The sequence below is a fragment of the Crinia signifera genome, chromosome 19, assembly GCF_055691185.1.
Source record: "Crinia signifera chromosome 19, ASM5569118v1, whole genome shotgun sequence".
Classification (NCBI taxonomy): domain Eukaryota; kingdom Metazoa; phylum Chordata; class Amphibia; order Anura; family Myobatrachidae; genus Crinia; species Crinia signifera.
This window is the reverse complement of record NC_139226.1, coordinates 4,260,621-4,277,828: the sequence shown is the minus strand read 5'-3', so window position 1 is coordinate 4,277,828 and position 17,208 is coordinate 4,260,621. Positions and strand designations below refer to the sequence as shown.

Genomic DNA, 17,208 nt, shown 5'->3' with positions numbered 1-17,208 from the left:
CCATCCTCCTAGAGATGAGCCCTTGCATAGTCCAGGTCGCCATCCTCCTAGAGATGAGCCCTTGCATAGTCCAGGTCGCCATGCTCCTAGAGATGAGCCCTTGCATAGTCCAGGTCGCTGTGTTCCTAGAGATGAGCCCTTGCGTAGTCCAGGTGGCCATGCTCCTAGAGATGAGCCCTTGCGTAGTCCAGGTCGCCGTGTTCCTAGAGATGAGCCCTTGCGTAGTCCAGGTGGCCATGCTCCTAGAGATGAGCCCTTGCGTAGTCCAGGTCGCTGTGTTCCTAGAGATGAGCCCTTGCGTAGTCCAGGTGGCCATGCTCCTAGAGATGAGCCCTTGCGTAGTCCAGGTCGCCGTGTTCCTAGAGATGAGCCCTTGCGTAGTCCAGGTGGCCATGCTCCTAGAGATGAGCCCTTGCATAGTCCAGGTCGCCGTGTTCCTAGAGATGAGCCCTTGCGTAGTCCAGGTCGCCATGCTCCTAGAGACGAGCCCTTGCATAGTCCAGGTCGCCGTGTTCCTAGAGATGAGCCCTTGCGTAGTCCAGGTGGCCGTGCTCCTAGAGACGAGCCCTTGCATAGTCCAGGTCGCCGTGTTCCTAGAGATGAGCCCTTGCGTAGTCCAGGTGGCCATGCTCCTAGAGATGAGCCCTTGCGTAGTCCAGGTCGCCGTGTTCCTAGAGATGAGCCCTTGCGTAGTCCAGGTGGCCATGCTCCTAGAGATGAGCCCTTGCGTAGTCCAGGTCGCCGTGTTCCCAGAGATGAGCCCTTGCATAGTCCAGGTGGCCATGCTCCTAGAGATGAGCCCTTGCGTAGTCCAGGTCGCCGTGTTCCTAGAGATGAGCCCTTGCGTAGTCCAGGTGGCCATGCTCCTAGAGATGAGCCCTTGCGTAGTCCAGGTCGCCGTGTTCCTAGAGATGAGCCCTTGCGTAGTCCAGGTCGCCGTATTCCTAGAGATGAGCCCTTGCGTAGTCCAGGTCGCCGTGTTCCTAGAGATGAGCCCTTGCGTAATCCAGGTCGCCATGCTCCTAGAGATGAGCCCTTGCGTAGTCCAGATGGCCGTGCTCCTAGAGATGAGCCCTTGTGTAGTCCAGGTCGCCATGCTCCTAGAGATGAGCCCTTGCATAGTCCAGGTCCAGAGTTGATGATGATGATGATGATGATGGCTGTATTTCTGTACCAGATGTACGATGTCTATAAGTTGCTGACAATACATAACCGTACACCGGGCACAATGTGACCATGCTCCATGTAGTGTGACCGCACCACCAAAGCAGAAACCCCACAGCCATACTACACGTCTACCACTGGCTGCTCCTACGGGTTATGGGGCAGCATCTCTCCCTTGAGCTGCTACCATCTGCCACAGTAACATTACCGCTGTCTTCCCTCCCAGCCATCCTGTATCAGGAATACAGCGATGTGGCCATCAATCGGGAGCTCCAGAGGCAGAAGCGGGAAGATACCACCAGTGAGGACGATGATGTGTCATCCAGTCCGAGGAGCAACTTGTCCCCCAGTAGTTCCTTCCGCTCCCAGCGCTCGTCCAGAGGGTCCACCTTCTCGCTGTGGCAGGACATCCCGGATGTGAGAGGCAGCGGCCTGCTGAACACACTGACCGTCCAGGAGAGGAAACTACAAGAGGTCCTACATTTAATCACCCATAACTTGCACATCGAGGGGGCTGCCATTTTGTGGGATGACCCTGTATAAATTCTAGGTGTCCATGATTAAAGAGATATTATGACAAGACTATCCGTAATATGTGAGGGAGCATGTTTATCCCACAAAATGGCTGCTTCCAAAATGTTCTGGGGACAGACTTTATGAGCTCTGTCCTATCTATCCCCCCTCTCAGTGTCTCTATGTCTTGGTGCACCCTCCCACCTGTTCACTGGTTCTACCTATCCCCTTCCCAGTGTCTCTATGTCCCTTCCAACTGTTCACTGGTTCTACCTATCATCCCCCTCCCATTGTCTCTATGTCCTGGTGCTCTCTTCTACCTGTTCACGGGTTCTACCTATCCCCCTCCCAGTGTCTCTATGTCCTGGTGCTCTCTTCCACCTGTTCACGGGTTCTACCTATTCCCTTCCCATTGTCTCTATGCCCTGGCTCCCTTCCACCTGTTCATTGGCTTTATTATATATTATGTTTCTGCAGGCCAAATTTGAGTTGGTGACCTCTGAAGCATCCTACGTCAACAGTCTATCTATAGTTTTGGACCATTTCCTGAACTCTCTGGAGCTGAGCGAGTGCCTGGGTGCCCAGGAGAAGCAGTGGCTATTCTCTAAACTTCCGGAAGTAAAGGACATCAGTGAGAGGTATGTTTAGGCCCAGATTCCATGTTTATTGGCTCCCTTCTCTTAGGATGGTTATTCGGACCTGGTCAGATCAGATAGCCACCACCCCACCAGAGGGAACACCACCATGTGCAAGGCTGTGAAACGCCTGCAAGAACACAGCAGGCCGGCGAATAGCTACAAATCCTTTTGGATGATTGTTCCTTGTATGCAGTCTGTGTGTAACCCAGGACACACTCCGGGTGATCGGGGGCGGAGCCGACATCACACACCTTCCCTCCATAGACCTGGTCACGCCTGCGTTATCCCTGACACTCCCAGAAAACATGGCTAGCACCCACAAACGCCGGCTTCCTGTTAGTCACCTTGTGTAAGGCCAGCAATTAAAATGGATGCCACCGGATGGCCTTGCGCATGCATTGTGAGCTGCACGCATTCGCAATCCAATAATCGCCCGACCTGCGAATTTAAAGCTGTGCTAACCGATCTGAATAACCCCCTTAGTCCATTGTGCTGTACACAACCACAGGGTGATGGTTCCACAAACCTGGACATGGGTACACGAAAACCCAGCTGTGCCACGGTCATTTCTACACACTCCCTGAGACAGCACTGGGCATTTATAAGGAAAGTATTGCAATGCTGGGCGTTGGTTAGGAGGGCATTCAGTGGGTGTTATGTGTTGCAGGTGTGCCAATGGAAGATGCTGCATATATACATGGGCATAGGAGAGAGCGCACCTGCCACAGGGCTGGTGCCAGTTTTGGCAGTGTGACTCATGGTGGCATATAAGGACGGACTGTTCGGCGTGGGCACTACAAATGGTAGAGTCTCAGCCCTTGCACATTTGCCGCATGAGTTTGTTGACCATTTGCATAGACTCGCAGGCGTCCTGCCGCCATTAGACGCGGTGCGCTTTAGCGTGCGACCCCCAATCAGACCCTTAGTCCCGAGTGAGAATATGAGTGTGAGAAGGAGATAGATTTTTTGCCATGTTGTAGTCTCCCGAATTAGACGCTTCCCCCTCCCCCTAATTATACGGTTTGCTGGAGCACTTCAAAGTAACACGACATGGCCTGCAGATGGGGATCACTTATACCTCACTGTTCTCTGCAAATATCACATCCCTGGGCCTGTGGCGGAGACAGACCTGTAACACAGACTTGTCACATGTTTTACTGCGTGACAAGAAAACCTTGTCAGTGGCCGAAGTAGTCATTTTGCAGCGCCCTGCCCCCCCCCCCCCCCCCCATACATTTTATTATAATTTTTTTTTACTAAATGCTCATTGCTAGGGGTAACCTGCTCATTGACAGAAGTTACATGGTCATTGCCAGAGGTTTTGTGCTCATTGCCAGAGGTAATGTGCTCATTACATGCTATTTTCCAGGTTTTTTTTATTCATTGTGGTTTTTTGCTTGTTACCATGGGTTACATGCTTGTTGCCAGGGGTTTACATGCTCGTTGCCAGTGTTTACATGCTAGTTGCCAAGGGCAATATATATATATTCCAGGGGCATATAGAAATATCGCTACCCGGAATCTGTAACTTTTGGGTAACAATATACGCTACCCAGTAGGACCTCTAGCATATATCCATTTGTCCAGTAGGACCTCTAGCATCTGTCTCTTCCAAGGCGGCGGCCATTTTTGGAGGGACATTTTCAGCAGATCCATTGGAATCTGAAGAGACCATGTGCCCCCACAGCACCAGCGCCCCCGCTTGGGCTGTAGTGCCATTGTTACGCCACGGAATCCTGTCATCTCCCGTCATCTCGTACGCCCCTCTCCCGTACTCATACACCCCAATGTGTAACTGTGAAACATCCATGTTTGTGTGGATTTTCGGTAATAATAAAAGAAAGAAGATATTAATCTTGTTTCTACCCTACCTACTTGTGAGCCAACATGTGTATGTGATGAGTGTGTATGTATGTGTGTGTGTGTGTGTATATATATCTCTATATATCCATTTCCTTTATTATCGGCTCTGTACCGGCAGGTTCCTGACGGACCTGGAGGAGAGGCTGGAGGAAGACGTCTTACGGTTTGATGTCTGTGATATCGTCTTACGTCACTGTCCGGAACTGCGCAGAGTTTATCTACCTTATGTCACCAACCAGGCGTACCAGGAGCAGACGTACCAGCGGCTGCTGTAAGTATTCCGATCACACTGGGCGGCAGCTTTCTGACACAGCGAGGCTTGCTTGCATCCGCCAGCGCAAACATGTGTTGTTGCAGAGCACCTCTCAGACTTCCAAGACAAGATGGCGGTTTCTAACATTTACCTGTAGTCCTACCTATACTGTAGGTGTGACTGCGGGGCTGGGTGCATTCAGGTGATAAATAAAGGTCTGGCAGTAGTGATACTGGTCTCGGAGCGATGGGATCCTGGTCTCAGAGCCTTGGGATCCCGGTCCCTGAGCGGTGGGATCCCGGTCTCGGAGCGGTGGGATCCCGGTCCCCGAGCGGTGGGATCCCAGTCTCGGAGCGGTGGGATCCCGGTCTCGGAGCGGTGGGATCCCGGTCCCCGAGCGGTGGGATCCCGGTCCCCGAGCGGTGGGATCCCGGTCCCCGAGCGATGGGATCCTGCTATTACTGCTATTCCTCTGGGTGACAATTCTGCATTACACTATGTTATATATTCCCCTGCTCTCCCACCAGACAGGAGAATGGTCGGTTCCGAGGAGTTCTGGCCAAGCTGGAGGAGGACCAGGTGTGTCAGCGTCTCCCTCTCACCTCCTTCCTCATCCTGCCCTTCCAGAGGATCATGCGCCTGAAGATGCTGGTGGAGGTACAGTAGCCCAGTCTGTGTGTACCCAGGTCTAATAGCCAGCTGTATATACAGTATAGCCATCATAGGGGCTGCTTACTATATCCACATAACACCCATAGCCCACACTTCTGCCACCATGCTATGACATCACAGCCCAGGGTCGTCTGTCACATGGTCTGAGCCGGATGTTAGTATGCATACCCTAACACTAATACCCAAACATTCCTGTAACCCTAAAAGGGGAAGACTAGTGGGGGCCCAAATGGTTCCTATCTGCCGTCACATTCTATGTTTACTTTGTACAACATTTGCTGCCCCAGTGTCACAGGACACACATCAGCTAGGTGTGACAATCCCGCTCTTGGCCACCTGGTGTCACTATACATGTCCCTTGCACCAGGCCAGGCAGGGTAACCTCCATGAGCTGTGTACTATCTCCACAGAACATCCTGAAACACACAGCCCCAGGCTCCCACAATGAAGAGACGGCCAGCCAGGCGTTCACGGAGCTGAAGAAGGTAACCTGGAGGCAGTCTGGGCTATGTCTGCTAAGCAGCACTAAGCCGGAGGTGGCAACACAATCAGTTGGCAATGCAACACACTAATGGCTGAGTCTGACGTTTTACCTTATATGACCATCATTTCTGGTGGATTCATGAGTAGGGGACAATGATTACTGGAATCTGGTTACTTGTACAGAGGCATCAGGCTGGGACATTATGTACACACTGAAAGTGACACATATGTGGGACATGACACGTGGGTGATATTGGTGACTGAGATCAGAGGGAGGCGAGGAGACCTCCGGGACAGCTGTAGGGTGCTGCGAGACAGTCAGCAACCAGGGCTGATACACAATCTGAATGTTACACACAGAGTACAGCCCTCTTATAATTTGACATAGTGCTGTGCGGACATTAGTACAGTCCCCTAATAATGTGACATAGCGCTGTGCGGACATTAGTACAGTCCCCTAATAATGTGACATAGCGCTGTGCGGACATTAGTACAGTCCCCTAATAATGTAACATAGCGCTGTGCGTACATTAGTACAGTCCCCTAATAATGTGACATAGCGCTGTGCGGACATTAGTACAGTCCCCTAATAATGTGACATAGCGCTGTGCGGACATTAGTACAGTCCCCTAATAATGTAACATAGCGCTGTGCGTACATTAGTACAGTCCCCTAATAATGTAACATAGCAATGTGCGGACATTAGTACAAGTACAGTCCCCTAATAATGTGACATAGCGCTGTGCGGATATTGGTACAGTCCCCTAATAATGTGACATAGCGCTGTGCGGACATTAGTACAGTCCCCTAATAATGTAACATAGCGCTGTGCGGACATTAGTACAGTCCCCTAATAATGTAACATAGTGCTGTGCAGACATTAGTACAGTCCCCTAATAATGTAATAGTGCTGTGCGGACATTAGTACAGTCCCCTAATAATGTGACATAGCGCTGTGCGGGTATTAGTACAGCCCCCTAATAATGTAACATAGCGCTGTGCGGGTATTAGTACAGCCCCCTAATAATGTGACCTAGCGATGTGCTGGTATTGGTACAGTCCCCTAATAATGTAACATAGCGCTGTGCGGGTATTTAGTACAGTCCCCCAATAATGTAACATAGCGCTGTGCGGATATTAGTACAGTCCCCTAATAATGTAACATACTGCTGTGCTGGTACTGGTACAGTCCCCTAATAATGTGACATAACGCTGTGTGGATATTAGTACAGTCCCCTAATAATGTAACATAGTGCTGTGCGGGTATTAGTACAGTCCAATAATAATGTGACATAGCGCTGTGCGGGTAATAGTACAGTCCCCTAATAATGTAACCTACTGCTGTGTGGGTAATGGTACAGTCCTCTAATAATGTAACATAGCACTGTGCAGATATTAGTACAGTCCCCTAATAATGTAACATACTGTTGTGCTGGTAATAGTACAGTCCCCTAATAATGTGCCATAACGCTGTGCGGATATTAGTACAGTCCCCTAATAATGTAACATACTGCTGTGCTGGTATTAGTACAGTCCCCCAATAATGTGACAAAGCGCTGTGCGGGTAATAGTACAGTCCCCTAATGTAACCTACTGCTGTGCGGACATTAGTACAGTCCTCTAATAATGTGACATAGCGCTGTGCGGATATTGGTACAGTCCCCTAATAATGTAACATAGCGCTGTGCGGGTATTACTACAGTCCCCTAATAATGTGACATAGCGCTGTGCGGATATTTGTACAGTCCCCTAATAATGTGACATAGCGCTGTGCGGATATTGGTACAGTCCCCTAATATGCATAGCGCTGTGCGGGTATTGGTACAGTCCCCTAATAATGTGACATAGCGCTGTGCGGACATTAGTACAGTCCCCTAATAATGTGATATAGCGCTGTGCGGACATTAGTACAGTCCCCTAATAATGTGACATAGCGCTGTGCGGGTATTAGTACAGTCCCCTAATAATGTGACATAGTGCTGTGCGGACATTAGTACAGTTCCCTAATAATGTGACATAGCGCTGTGCGGACATTAGTACAGTCCCCTAATAATGTGACATAGTGCTGTGCGGGTATTAATACAGCCCCCTAATAATGTGACCTAGCGCTGTGCGGACATTAGTACAGTCCCCTAATAATGTAACATAGTGCTGTGCGGACATTAGTACAGTCCCCTAATAATGTAACATAGCAATGTGCGGACATTAGTACAGTCCCCTAATAATGTAACATAGTGCTGTGTGGACATTAGTACAGTCCCCTAATAATGTAACATAGCGCTGTGTGGACATTAGTACAGTCCCCTAATAATGTAACATAGTGCTGTGCGGACATTAGTACAGTCCCCTAATAATGTGACATAGCGCTGTGTGGATATTGATACAGTCCCCTAATAATATGACATAGCGCTGTGCAGGTATTAATACAGCCCCCTAATAATGTGACCTAGTGCAGTGCGGGTATTAGTATAGTCCCCTAATAATGTAACATAGCGCTGTGCGGATATTGATACAGTCCCCTAATAATATGACATAGTGCTGTGCGGGTATTAGTACAGTCCCCTAATAATGTGACATATCGCTGTGCGGACATTAGTACAGTCCCCTAATAATGTGACATAGCGCTGCGCGGGTATTGGTACAGTCCCCTAATAATGTGACATAGCGCTGTGCGGATATTAGTACAGTCCCCTTATAATGTGACCTAGTGCAGTGTGGACATAAGTACAGTCCCCTAATAATGTAACATAGCGCTGTGCGGACATTAGTACAGTCTCCTAATAATGTAACATAGTGCTGTGTGGACATTAGTACAGCCCCCTAATAATGTAACATAGTGCTGTGCGGACATTAGTACAGTCCCCTAATAATGTGACATAGCGCTGTGCGGATATTGATACAGTCCCCTAATAATATGACATAGCGCTGTGCGGGTATTAATACAGCCCCCTAATAATGTGACCTAGTGCAGTGCGGGTATTAGTATAGTCCCCTAATAATATGACATAGTGCTGTGCGGATATTGGTACAGTCCCCTAATAATGTGACATATCGCTGTGCGGACATTAGTACAGTCCCCTAATAATGTGACATAGCGCTGTGCGGGTATTGGTACAGTCCCCTAATAATGTGACATAGCGCTGTGCGGATATTAGTACAGTCCCCTTATAATCTGACCTAGTGCAGTGCAGACATTAGTACAGCCCCCTAATAATGTAACCTAGCGCTGTGCGGACATTAGTACAGTCCCCTAATAATGTAACATAGTGCTGTGCGGACATTAGTACAGCCCCCTAATAATGTAACCTAGCGCTGTGCGGACATTAGTACAGTCCCCTAATAATGTAACATAGTGCTGTGCGGACATTAGTACAGTCCCCTAATAATGTAACATAGCGCTGTGCGGACATTAGTACAGTCTCCTAATAATGTAACATAGTGCTGTGTGGACATTAGTACAAGTACAGTCCCCTAATAATGTGACATAGCGCTGTGCGGATATTGGTACAGTCCCCTAATAATGTGACATAGCGCTGTGCGGATATTAGTACAGTCCCCTTATAATGTGACCTAGTGCAGTGCGGACATTAGTACAGTCCCCTAATAATGTAACAGTGCTGTGCGGACATTAGTACAGTCCCCTAATAATGTAACATAGCGCTGTGCGGGTATTAGTACAGTTCCCTAATAATGTGACAATTAATGTACCGCGCCCCCTCGTATGGCTCACTTCAGTTGCCGTGCTGTGGGCTGGCCATTTCATGTGTCAACCTTAAAAATGTCGCCAATATCTCAGATACATACGTCAGCCAGGTGTCTGGAGATGCCAATTTCTGGTGGAATGTAAACCAACGTTAATAAATAGGGGCTGTAGAGTGGGTATTGGGGGCAGTTGGTTGAAGTTTGGCCTAGGGTGACACTGGCCCTGCCGGCAGTACACCAGAAGCAGGTGAGAAGCATTATGGGGAATGTAATGGCCGTCTTTTGTCGCACAGCTGGTGCAGGAGTGCAATGCCAGCGTACAGTCCATGAAGCGCACAGAGGAGCTCATTCACCTCAATAAAAAGATTCACTTTGAAAGTAAGGTGAGGACGGGTTCGTGCTCAGGGTGGGGGTCATTACCGGGCACCGGCAGAAGCCCCCACTTACTGGTTCTCTGTCTCCTGCAGATTTTCCCTTTGATCTCCCAGTCACGCTGGCTGGTCAAACACGGGGAACTGGTGGAACTGGATATGCAGATTCCCAATGCTGCCGGCTCCCGCTTCAAGCTCAGCCCGAGACCAGTCTTCCTGCATCTGTTCAATGACTGTCTCCTGCTCTCCAGGAAGAAAGAGTGAGTGTGGCACTGCCAGGGTGGGAATGGGGAGACTGGCAGTGGTAATGGTCAGAGTGGCACAGGTAAGGCTAACACTGGTGGGACTGGCCACGATAGGAATGGCACTGCTGGGAGTGACACTGGTCGGACTGGTACTGATGGGGTTAATAAACCTCTGCACATCTCCGGCCTCAGAGACTGTGGCGATGGCCTGTACGCACCAGTACAGGAGCCGCCAGGTGATGATGAAGAGGTGGAGCAGTGTCCTGTATCCAAGCAGAAGCCTGATCTGTGACGTACCGCTCCGTCTCGCAGTCCCACACAGAGCGTAGGTCCAGGTTGCTAAGCAACAGCCCTCTGCTAAAAATACCGGAAAATCGAGATAAAATCCAGGACAGGATTCTGTTTCCTGTTCATTCCTCTCAGTGCTCAGAGCACCAGGCAGGGCTGGCATTCAGGGGTCAGAGAGCCTGCCGAGGTGCCCAGGAGCGCCCACTCACACTGGGGTACACAGGAACCTGCCCCCTCACATATCCCCGGTGTCTTCACTCCTAAGTATAGAGCCATGGGCCCCTCTTACTGTGCGTAGATGTCGGGTGGGCCTTCCCACTGCGCGTAGATGTCGGGTGGGCCTTCCCCCTGCGCGTAGATGTCGGGTGGGCCTTCCCCCTGCGCGTAGATGTCGGGTGGGCCTTCCCCCTGCGCGTAGATGTCGGGTGGGCCTTCCCCCTGCGCGTAGATGTCGGGTGGGCCTTCCCCCTGCGCGTAGATGTCGGGTGGGCCTTCCCCCTGCGCGTAGATGTCGGGTGGGCCTTCCCCCTGCGCGTAGATGTCGGGTGGGCCTTCCCACTGCGCGTAGATGTCGCGTGGGCCTTCCCACTGCGCGTAGATGTCGGGTGGGCCTTCCCACTGAACGTAGATGTCGGGTGGGCCTTCCCACTGCGCGTAGATGTCGGGTGGGCCTTCCCACTGCGCGTAGATGTCGGGTGGGCCTTCCCACTGCGCGTAGATGTCGGGTGGGCCTTCCCACTGCGCGTAGATGTCGGGTGGGCCTTCCCACTGCGCGTAGATGTCGGGTGGGCCTTCCCACTGCGCGTAGATGTCGGGTGGGCCTTCCCACTGCGCGTAGATGTCGGGTGGGCCTTCCCACTGCGCGTAGATGTCGGGTGGGCCTTCCCACTGCGCGTAGATGTCGGGTGGGCCTTCCCACTGCGCGTAGATGTCGGGTGGGCCTTCGCACTGCGCATAGATGCCCGGTGGCCCCACCTACTGCGCGTAGATGCCCGGTGGCCCCACCTACTGCGCGTAGATGCCCGGTGGCCCCACCTACTGCGCGTAGATGCCCGGTGGCCCCACCTACTGCGCGTAGATGCCCGGTGGCCCCACCTACTGAGCGTAGATGCCCGGTGGCCCCACCTACTGCGCGTAGATGCCCGGTGGCCCCACCTACTGCGCAGCAGATTTGCCCAAGGGGTGTGGATAGCTCACAGACAATAGGTCTATCTACCTAGGCCCTGTGAGCCGCCTGGCTACTATTTACGTCCGTGTGTGAGTCAGCCCCATGGCGGCACTGTGTCATTATTCCTAGCACACGGTCCGCATTGTGGACCTTGCCATCGTCGGCCTAATGCTTGTGCCAACCTTCCAATCCTGTCAACTTTAGCCATGTAGACCTATTTCACATGTCGACCTTCAGTGTTTGACCCAATGCATGTGGACCTAATGGCCCATACCCTTTGCAGTTGTGTCGTCACTTTTGTGCATGCCGGAACACTTGAATTGCTCCATAGAACGCCATCTAGTGGCTGCTTGTGTGAAAATCCTTTAATCCCCCCCCCTAGTGGTGAGGGACAGCGATAGAATACGGGAAGTAGTATACAGACGTCTGTGTATTTCCATGTGGGTAATATGAGGAAGAAGCCGCTTATTGTAGTATAAGAGAGACCGATACTAATGACACCATTATTCTGTAATGACTATAATACACTATGCTGTCTCCTGTGTATGATACGGTGTACAGTGTGTGTGTGTGTGTGTGTGTGTGTGTGTGTGTGATACGGTGTACAGTGTGTGTGTGTGTGATACGGTGTACAGTGTGTGTGTGTGTGTGCGCCCAACTGAGACTATAATACACTATGCTGTCTCCTGTGTATGATACGGCGTACAGTGTGTGTGTGTGTGTGTGTGTGTGTGTGTGCGCCCAACTGAGACATCTAGTGGACGCCAATGCACACACTTGAATTCCCCCCATAGATGAGAGGAGCAGCATTAGCTTTTTATTATATAAGATACTTGTGTTATTTACTATCCATATATTGTATGTTCTTGTTACTTATTATCCATGTGTTACTTATTGTCCATGTGTAGTATGTTCATGATGCTTATTGTCCGTGTGTAGTATGTGCATGTTGCTTATTGTCCGTGTGTAGTATGTGCATGTTGCTTATTGTCCGTGTGTAGTATGTTCATGTTGCTTATTGTCCGTGTGTAGGATGTTCATGTTGCTTATTGTCCGTGTGTTGGATGTTCATGTTGCTTATTGTCCGTGTGTAGTATGTTCATGTTGCTTATTGTCCGTGTGTTGGATGTTCATGTTGCTTATTGTCCGTGTGTTGGATGTTCATGTTACTTATTGTCCGTGTGTAGTATGTTCATGTTGCTTATTGTCCGTGTGTAGGATGTTCATGTTGCTTATTGTCCGTGTGTTGGATGTTCATGTTGCTTATTGTCCGTGTGTAGTATGTTCATGTTGCTTATTGTCCGTGTGTTGGATGTTCATGTTGCTTATTGTCCGTGTGTTGGATGTTCATGTTGCTTATTGTCCGTGTGTTGGATGTTCATGTTGCTTATTGTCCGTGTGTTGGATGTTCATGTTGCTTATTGTCCGTGTGTTGGATGTTCATGTTGCTTATTGTCCATGTGTAGTATGTTCATGTTACTTATTGTCCGTGTGTAGTATGTTCATGTTGCTTATTGTCCGTGTGTAGTATGTTCATGTTACTTATTGTCCGTGTGTAGTATGTTCATGTTACTTATTGTCCGTGTGTAGTATGTTCATGTTGCTTATTGTCCGTGTGTTGGATGTTCATGTTGCTTATTGTCCGTGTGTAGTATGTTCATGTTGCTTATTGTCCGTGTGTAGTATGTTCATGTTGCTTATTGTCCGTGTGTAGTATGTTCATGTTGCTTATTGTCCGTGTGTTGGATGTTCATGTTGCTTATTGTCCGTGTGTTGGATGTTCATGTTGCTTATTGTCCGTGTGTAGTATGTTCATGTTGCTTATTGTCCGTGTGTAGTATGTTCATGTTGCTTATTATCCGTGTGTTGGATGTTCATGTTGCTCATTGTCCGTGTGTTGGATGTTCATGTTACTTATTGTCCGTGTGTTCTATATGATTGTGTTGCGCAGGTTGGGCAGATTCGCCGTCTTCGCTCATGCGCAGGTGTGTGACCTGAAGGTGACGGATCTCAGCTGGAAGCTGCAGGAGGTGCCGGGGGAAGTGTTCCATGTCCAGCTCTGCCATGAGCAGAGGCCCAAGCACCAGATCCTGCTGAGAGCGCAGAGCGAGTGAGTGTGGGCAGTGATGGGGGCGCAGGGTAATGCTGCAGGTGGGGGGGCGCAGGGTAATGCTGCAGGTGGGGGGGCACAGGGTAATGCTGCAGGTGGGGGGGCGCAGGGTAATGCTGCAGGTGGGGGGGCACAGGGTAATGCTGCAGGTGGGGGGGCGCAGAGAAATACTGCAGGTGGGGGGGGGCGCAGTGTAATACTGCAGGTGGGGGGGCGCAGAGTAATACTGCAGGTGGGGGGCGCAGAGTAATACTGAAGGTGGGGGGGCGCAGGGTAATGCTGCAGGTGGGGGGCGCAGAGAAATACTGCAGGTGGGGGGGCGCAGAGTAATACTGCAGGTGGGGGGCGCAGAGAAATACTGCAGGTGGGGGGGCGCAGAGTAATACTGCAGGTGGGGGGGCGCAGAGTAATACTGCTGGTGGGGGGGCGCAGAGTAATACTGCAGGTGGTGGGGGGCGCAGAGTAATACTGCAGGTGGTAGGGCGCAGAGTGATACTGCAGGTGGGGGGGGCAGAGTAATACTGCAGGTGGGGGGCGCAGAGTAATACTGCAGGTGGGGGGGGCGCAGAGTAATACTGCAGGTGTGTGTGTGGGGGGGTGCGCAGTGTGATACTGCAGGTGGGGGGCAGGGTACTGGCAGGACAGTGAGGGGCAGGGTACTGGCAGGACAGTGAGGGGCAGGGTACTGGCAGGACAGTGAGGGGCAGGGTACTGGCAGGACAGTGAGGGGCAGGGTACTGGCAGGACAGTGAGGGGCAGGGTACTGGCAGGACAGTGAGGGGCAGGGTGCTGGCAGGACAGTGAGGGGCAGGGTACTGGCAGGGCAGTGAGGGGCAGGGTACTGGCAGGACAGTGAGGGGCAGGGTACTGGCAGGACAGTGAGGGGCAGGGTACTGGCAGGACAGTGAGGGGCAGGGTACTGGCAGGACAGTGAGGGGCAGGGTACTGGCAGGACAGTGGCACTACACACATCTGTGAGGTGACAGTAGCAGGACTCGGCAGCTGACAGAAGTTCCCATACTGTATATAATGTCTCGTGTCTCCTTCATTTGCAGGAGCCAGAAGCAGCGCTGGATCTCGGCGATGTGTCCTTCTAACCCTCTCAGTGACCTTGAGAACCTGGCGGAGAGTGAAGGTGCCTGCTCTCCCTTCTTGCTGACGTGTAGATATGCCGGCGGGGAAATGTGGGAGACAAAGTGTGCGGGCTCATTTGCATAGTTTCTATATAGGAGATTAATGCCCCCGGATATGTAATAAGAATCTGCTCTGCATGCGATGGAAATAACCTTCAATTGTTTTACAAAGTCCCAAATAAAATATAACGTAGCCTGAAAGCGGGTAACACATTACGTGTACCCACACTAAGGGGTTTATTCTAGTTCATTCTTTCTGACAAAATCCTTCTTAGATGGACAAAACCATGTGCACTGCAGGGGGGCAGATGTAAAATGTGCAGAGAGAATTAGATTTGGGTGAGTTATTTTGTTTCTGTGCAGGGAAAATACTGACTGCATGATTTTACACTTCAAAATAGATCTCACTTTGAAGAAAAACCCCACCCAAATCTAATTCTCTCTGCACAAGTTACATCTGCCCCACCCGCAGTGCACATGGTTTTGTCCATCTAAGAAGGATTTTTGAATGGACTAGAATAACCCCCTAAGATAGGTGACCCCTGACCTTGTACCCCATGTACAGAGCTTACTCCCTCTCTTGTCTCTAGACACCCCGCAAGTCCAGTGCATTAAGGGGTACACCGCGCAGGAACACGACGAGCTGACACTAGAGAAAGCTGACATCCTTCGCCTGACCGCCAAGACCAATGACGGTAAGAGACCGGCGGCCTGGAGCGGGAATGGGGGACATGTTGATTGGGGGGGGGGGGGGTTACAGGAGTTTATTTAGGAAGCCCGGGGATTGCACTTTGAAATATCGGGCGTAAAAATCAATCAGAAGCTCGTCGTGCTTTGCAGATGAGCCCCAAAGACTTCATGTACGTGGCAGAATCTGCGCTTGTCTTTATAGTGGAACCAAATGTTCAGGGCCCGATTGGAAACCTTCCTAAACATCCATTATATCACCCCCCCCCCACACACACATTCCGGCATTGCGTGTATCATTCCCCATTGTATAAGACCTGGGGACTGTAGGGTAACCTTGGACTTGTAGTTCCCCAGCAGCTGGCGCGCCACGTGCCAGGTGTCCACGTACGACGCCATGAATATTTGAGTCAGCAGTTCTCCTATAATAGCATCACATCTGCCGTGAGAATATTAATGAGCTCCAGAGATTTGCCGCCGGCAGAGAACAGACATGTATGTGGGGATTGGGTTACACGGCTGCACACCCCCCCCCCCCCCCCAGGTGCTCAGTTCATGTATGTGTTGTTCTTGGCAGGTTGGATGGAAGGAATGCGTCTGTCGGACGGAGAGAGGGGCTGGGTGCCTGCCACACACGTGGAGGAAATCACCAGTAAGAACGCCCGGCTACGCAACCTGCGCGAGAATAAGAGGATCAAGCACGCCACCAGCAAACTGGAGATGAAGCCGCCCTAAATTCCCATATAGGATTGCCGTTATTGGGCGTCTTTGGGGCGCCCTCCTCACCTAGAACATTTCAATGTCTTGTACATTTCTGCCTCCCCCATAATAAGCGTCCAATGTGGAGCCGTTTGTGACACACATAACTGCCGCATGGTCCAGGAGGACGTTCTCCAACAATGGCCGCCTGGTCTGGGCAATACTTTCCCATCATCCTCGCTTGAATCCACGCAGACACAGTAGCACGCGGCATGATGGTGGTCACACGGGTCAGGTGTCCGCGCTCATGAACTTCTGGTGAACCAGCGCAAAAACATTTCTGTCCCGACAGCCGCAAAGAGGCTCCTAGAGAGGCCATTGTAAAGCTACCGGTACAGTAGGTCACCTCGGCCTGCGCAGGAGCCACGCGCAAGGGCCACTGACGAGTCTGTAAATATTCCTACATTGCTCTGTAATTAAACTCGGTCCTCATCAGTATTCCCGCCTCTCTGTCGTGTCTGCCACGGATCCGGCGCCATCCAATGCCACCCCATAGCACACAGGTCTGTCGCCTGGCGTGAGAGAGCACGGACAGCAACGCAGCGCTGTACGGGTCTGAGCCACTATGTCGATCAAGTGAAGGTCGACATACATTGGGTTGACCACTGAAGGTTGACAGTCGACCTTGGGGAGGTTGACAGTCGACCTTTTGACTGTCAACCTTCCCAATGTTGACCTAATGCATGTGTCGACATTAGCTATATTGACCACCTTCAGTGGTTGATCCAATGTATGTCGACCTTAGTTGTGTTCACCATTTCTCCTCTGTACAAAGGGAATGTAATAGGCGTTTAGAACACCAGGTGGCGCTGGAAGTCTGCGCTGATCCCAACTAATATAGTACTGACAGCAGCCGCTTGTAACCTTTCTGGAGTCACGACGCCCGACAGTAACAGTGGTTCTATCACGGCGCCCCCAGGCTGACGCTGCTTATTGGGAAATCCAGAAAAAGTTATTAAATGAAGTAAATTGAGCTTTTGTGTCGCCCGTAGGGTGGGTTACACGGCGGGAGGACAGGGCTGCGCTCCTGCTTGCCCATGTGTTTTATAATTGGCAGCTGCCAGCACTGGTTGTGCTCATCACATGCAACAGAAATAATCTGATATAGTCCTGGATCAGCGACTCGTGGTGCCCTGCATGTGCCCCAGGGGTGCGGTGA

At 51.0% G+C, this 17,208-nt stretch overlaps 1 protein-coding gene across 4 annotated transcripts in view; it reads left to right on the top strand.

Moving 5' to 3' along the window:
- LOC146041958 (rho guanine nucleotide exchange factor 19-like) overlaps positions 1-16,487 on the top strand; it is a 62,764-nt gene extending 46,277 nt beyond the window's left edge. For all 4 annotated transcript variants that reach the window (XM_083161835.1, XM_083161834.1, XM_083161833.1 and 1 more), the window contains exons 6-16: positions 1,391-1,638; positions 2,155-2,315; positions 4,297-4,449; positions 4,959-5,088; positions 5,514-5,588; positions 9,582-9,671; positions 9,756-9,919; positions 13,312-13,470; positions 14,526-14,605; positions 15,194-15,298; positions 15,868-16,487. In XM_083161835.1, coding sequence (XP_083017961.1) covers positions 1,391-1,638; positions 2,155-2,315; positions 4,297-4,449; positions 4,959-5,088; positions 5,514-5,588; positions 9,582-9,671; positions 9,756-9,919; positions 13,312-13,470; positions 14,526-14,605; positions 15,194-15,298; positions 15,868-16,025 — 1,523 coding nt within the window. In that variant the 3' untranslated portion in view covers positions 16,026-16,487. The remainder of the gene's footprint in view (positions 1-1,390; positions 1,639-2,154; positions 2,316-4,296; positions 4,450-4,958; positions 5,089-5,513; positions 5,589-9,581; positions 9,672-9,755; positions 9,920-13,311; positions 13,471-14,525; positions 14,606-15,193; positions 15,299-15,867) is intronic.
- The last annotated feature ends 721 nt before the right edge of the window (positions 16,488-17,208 follow it).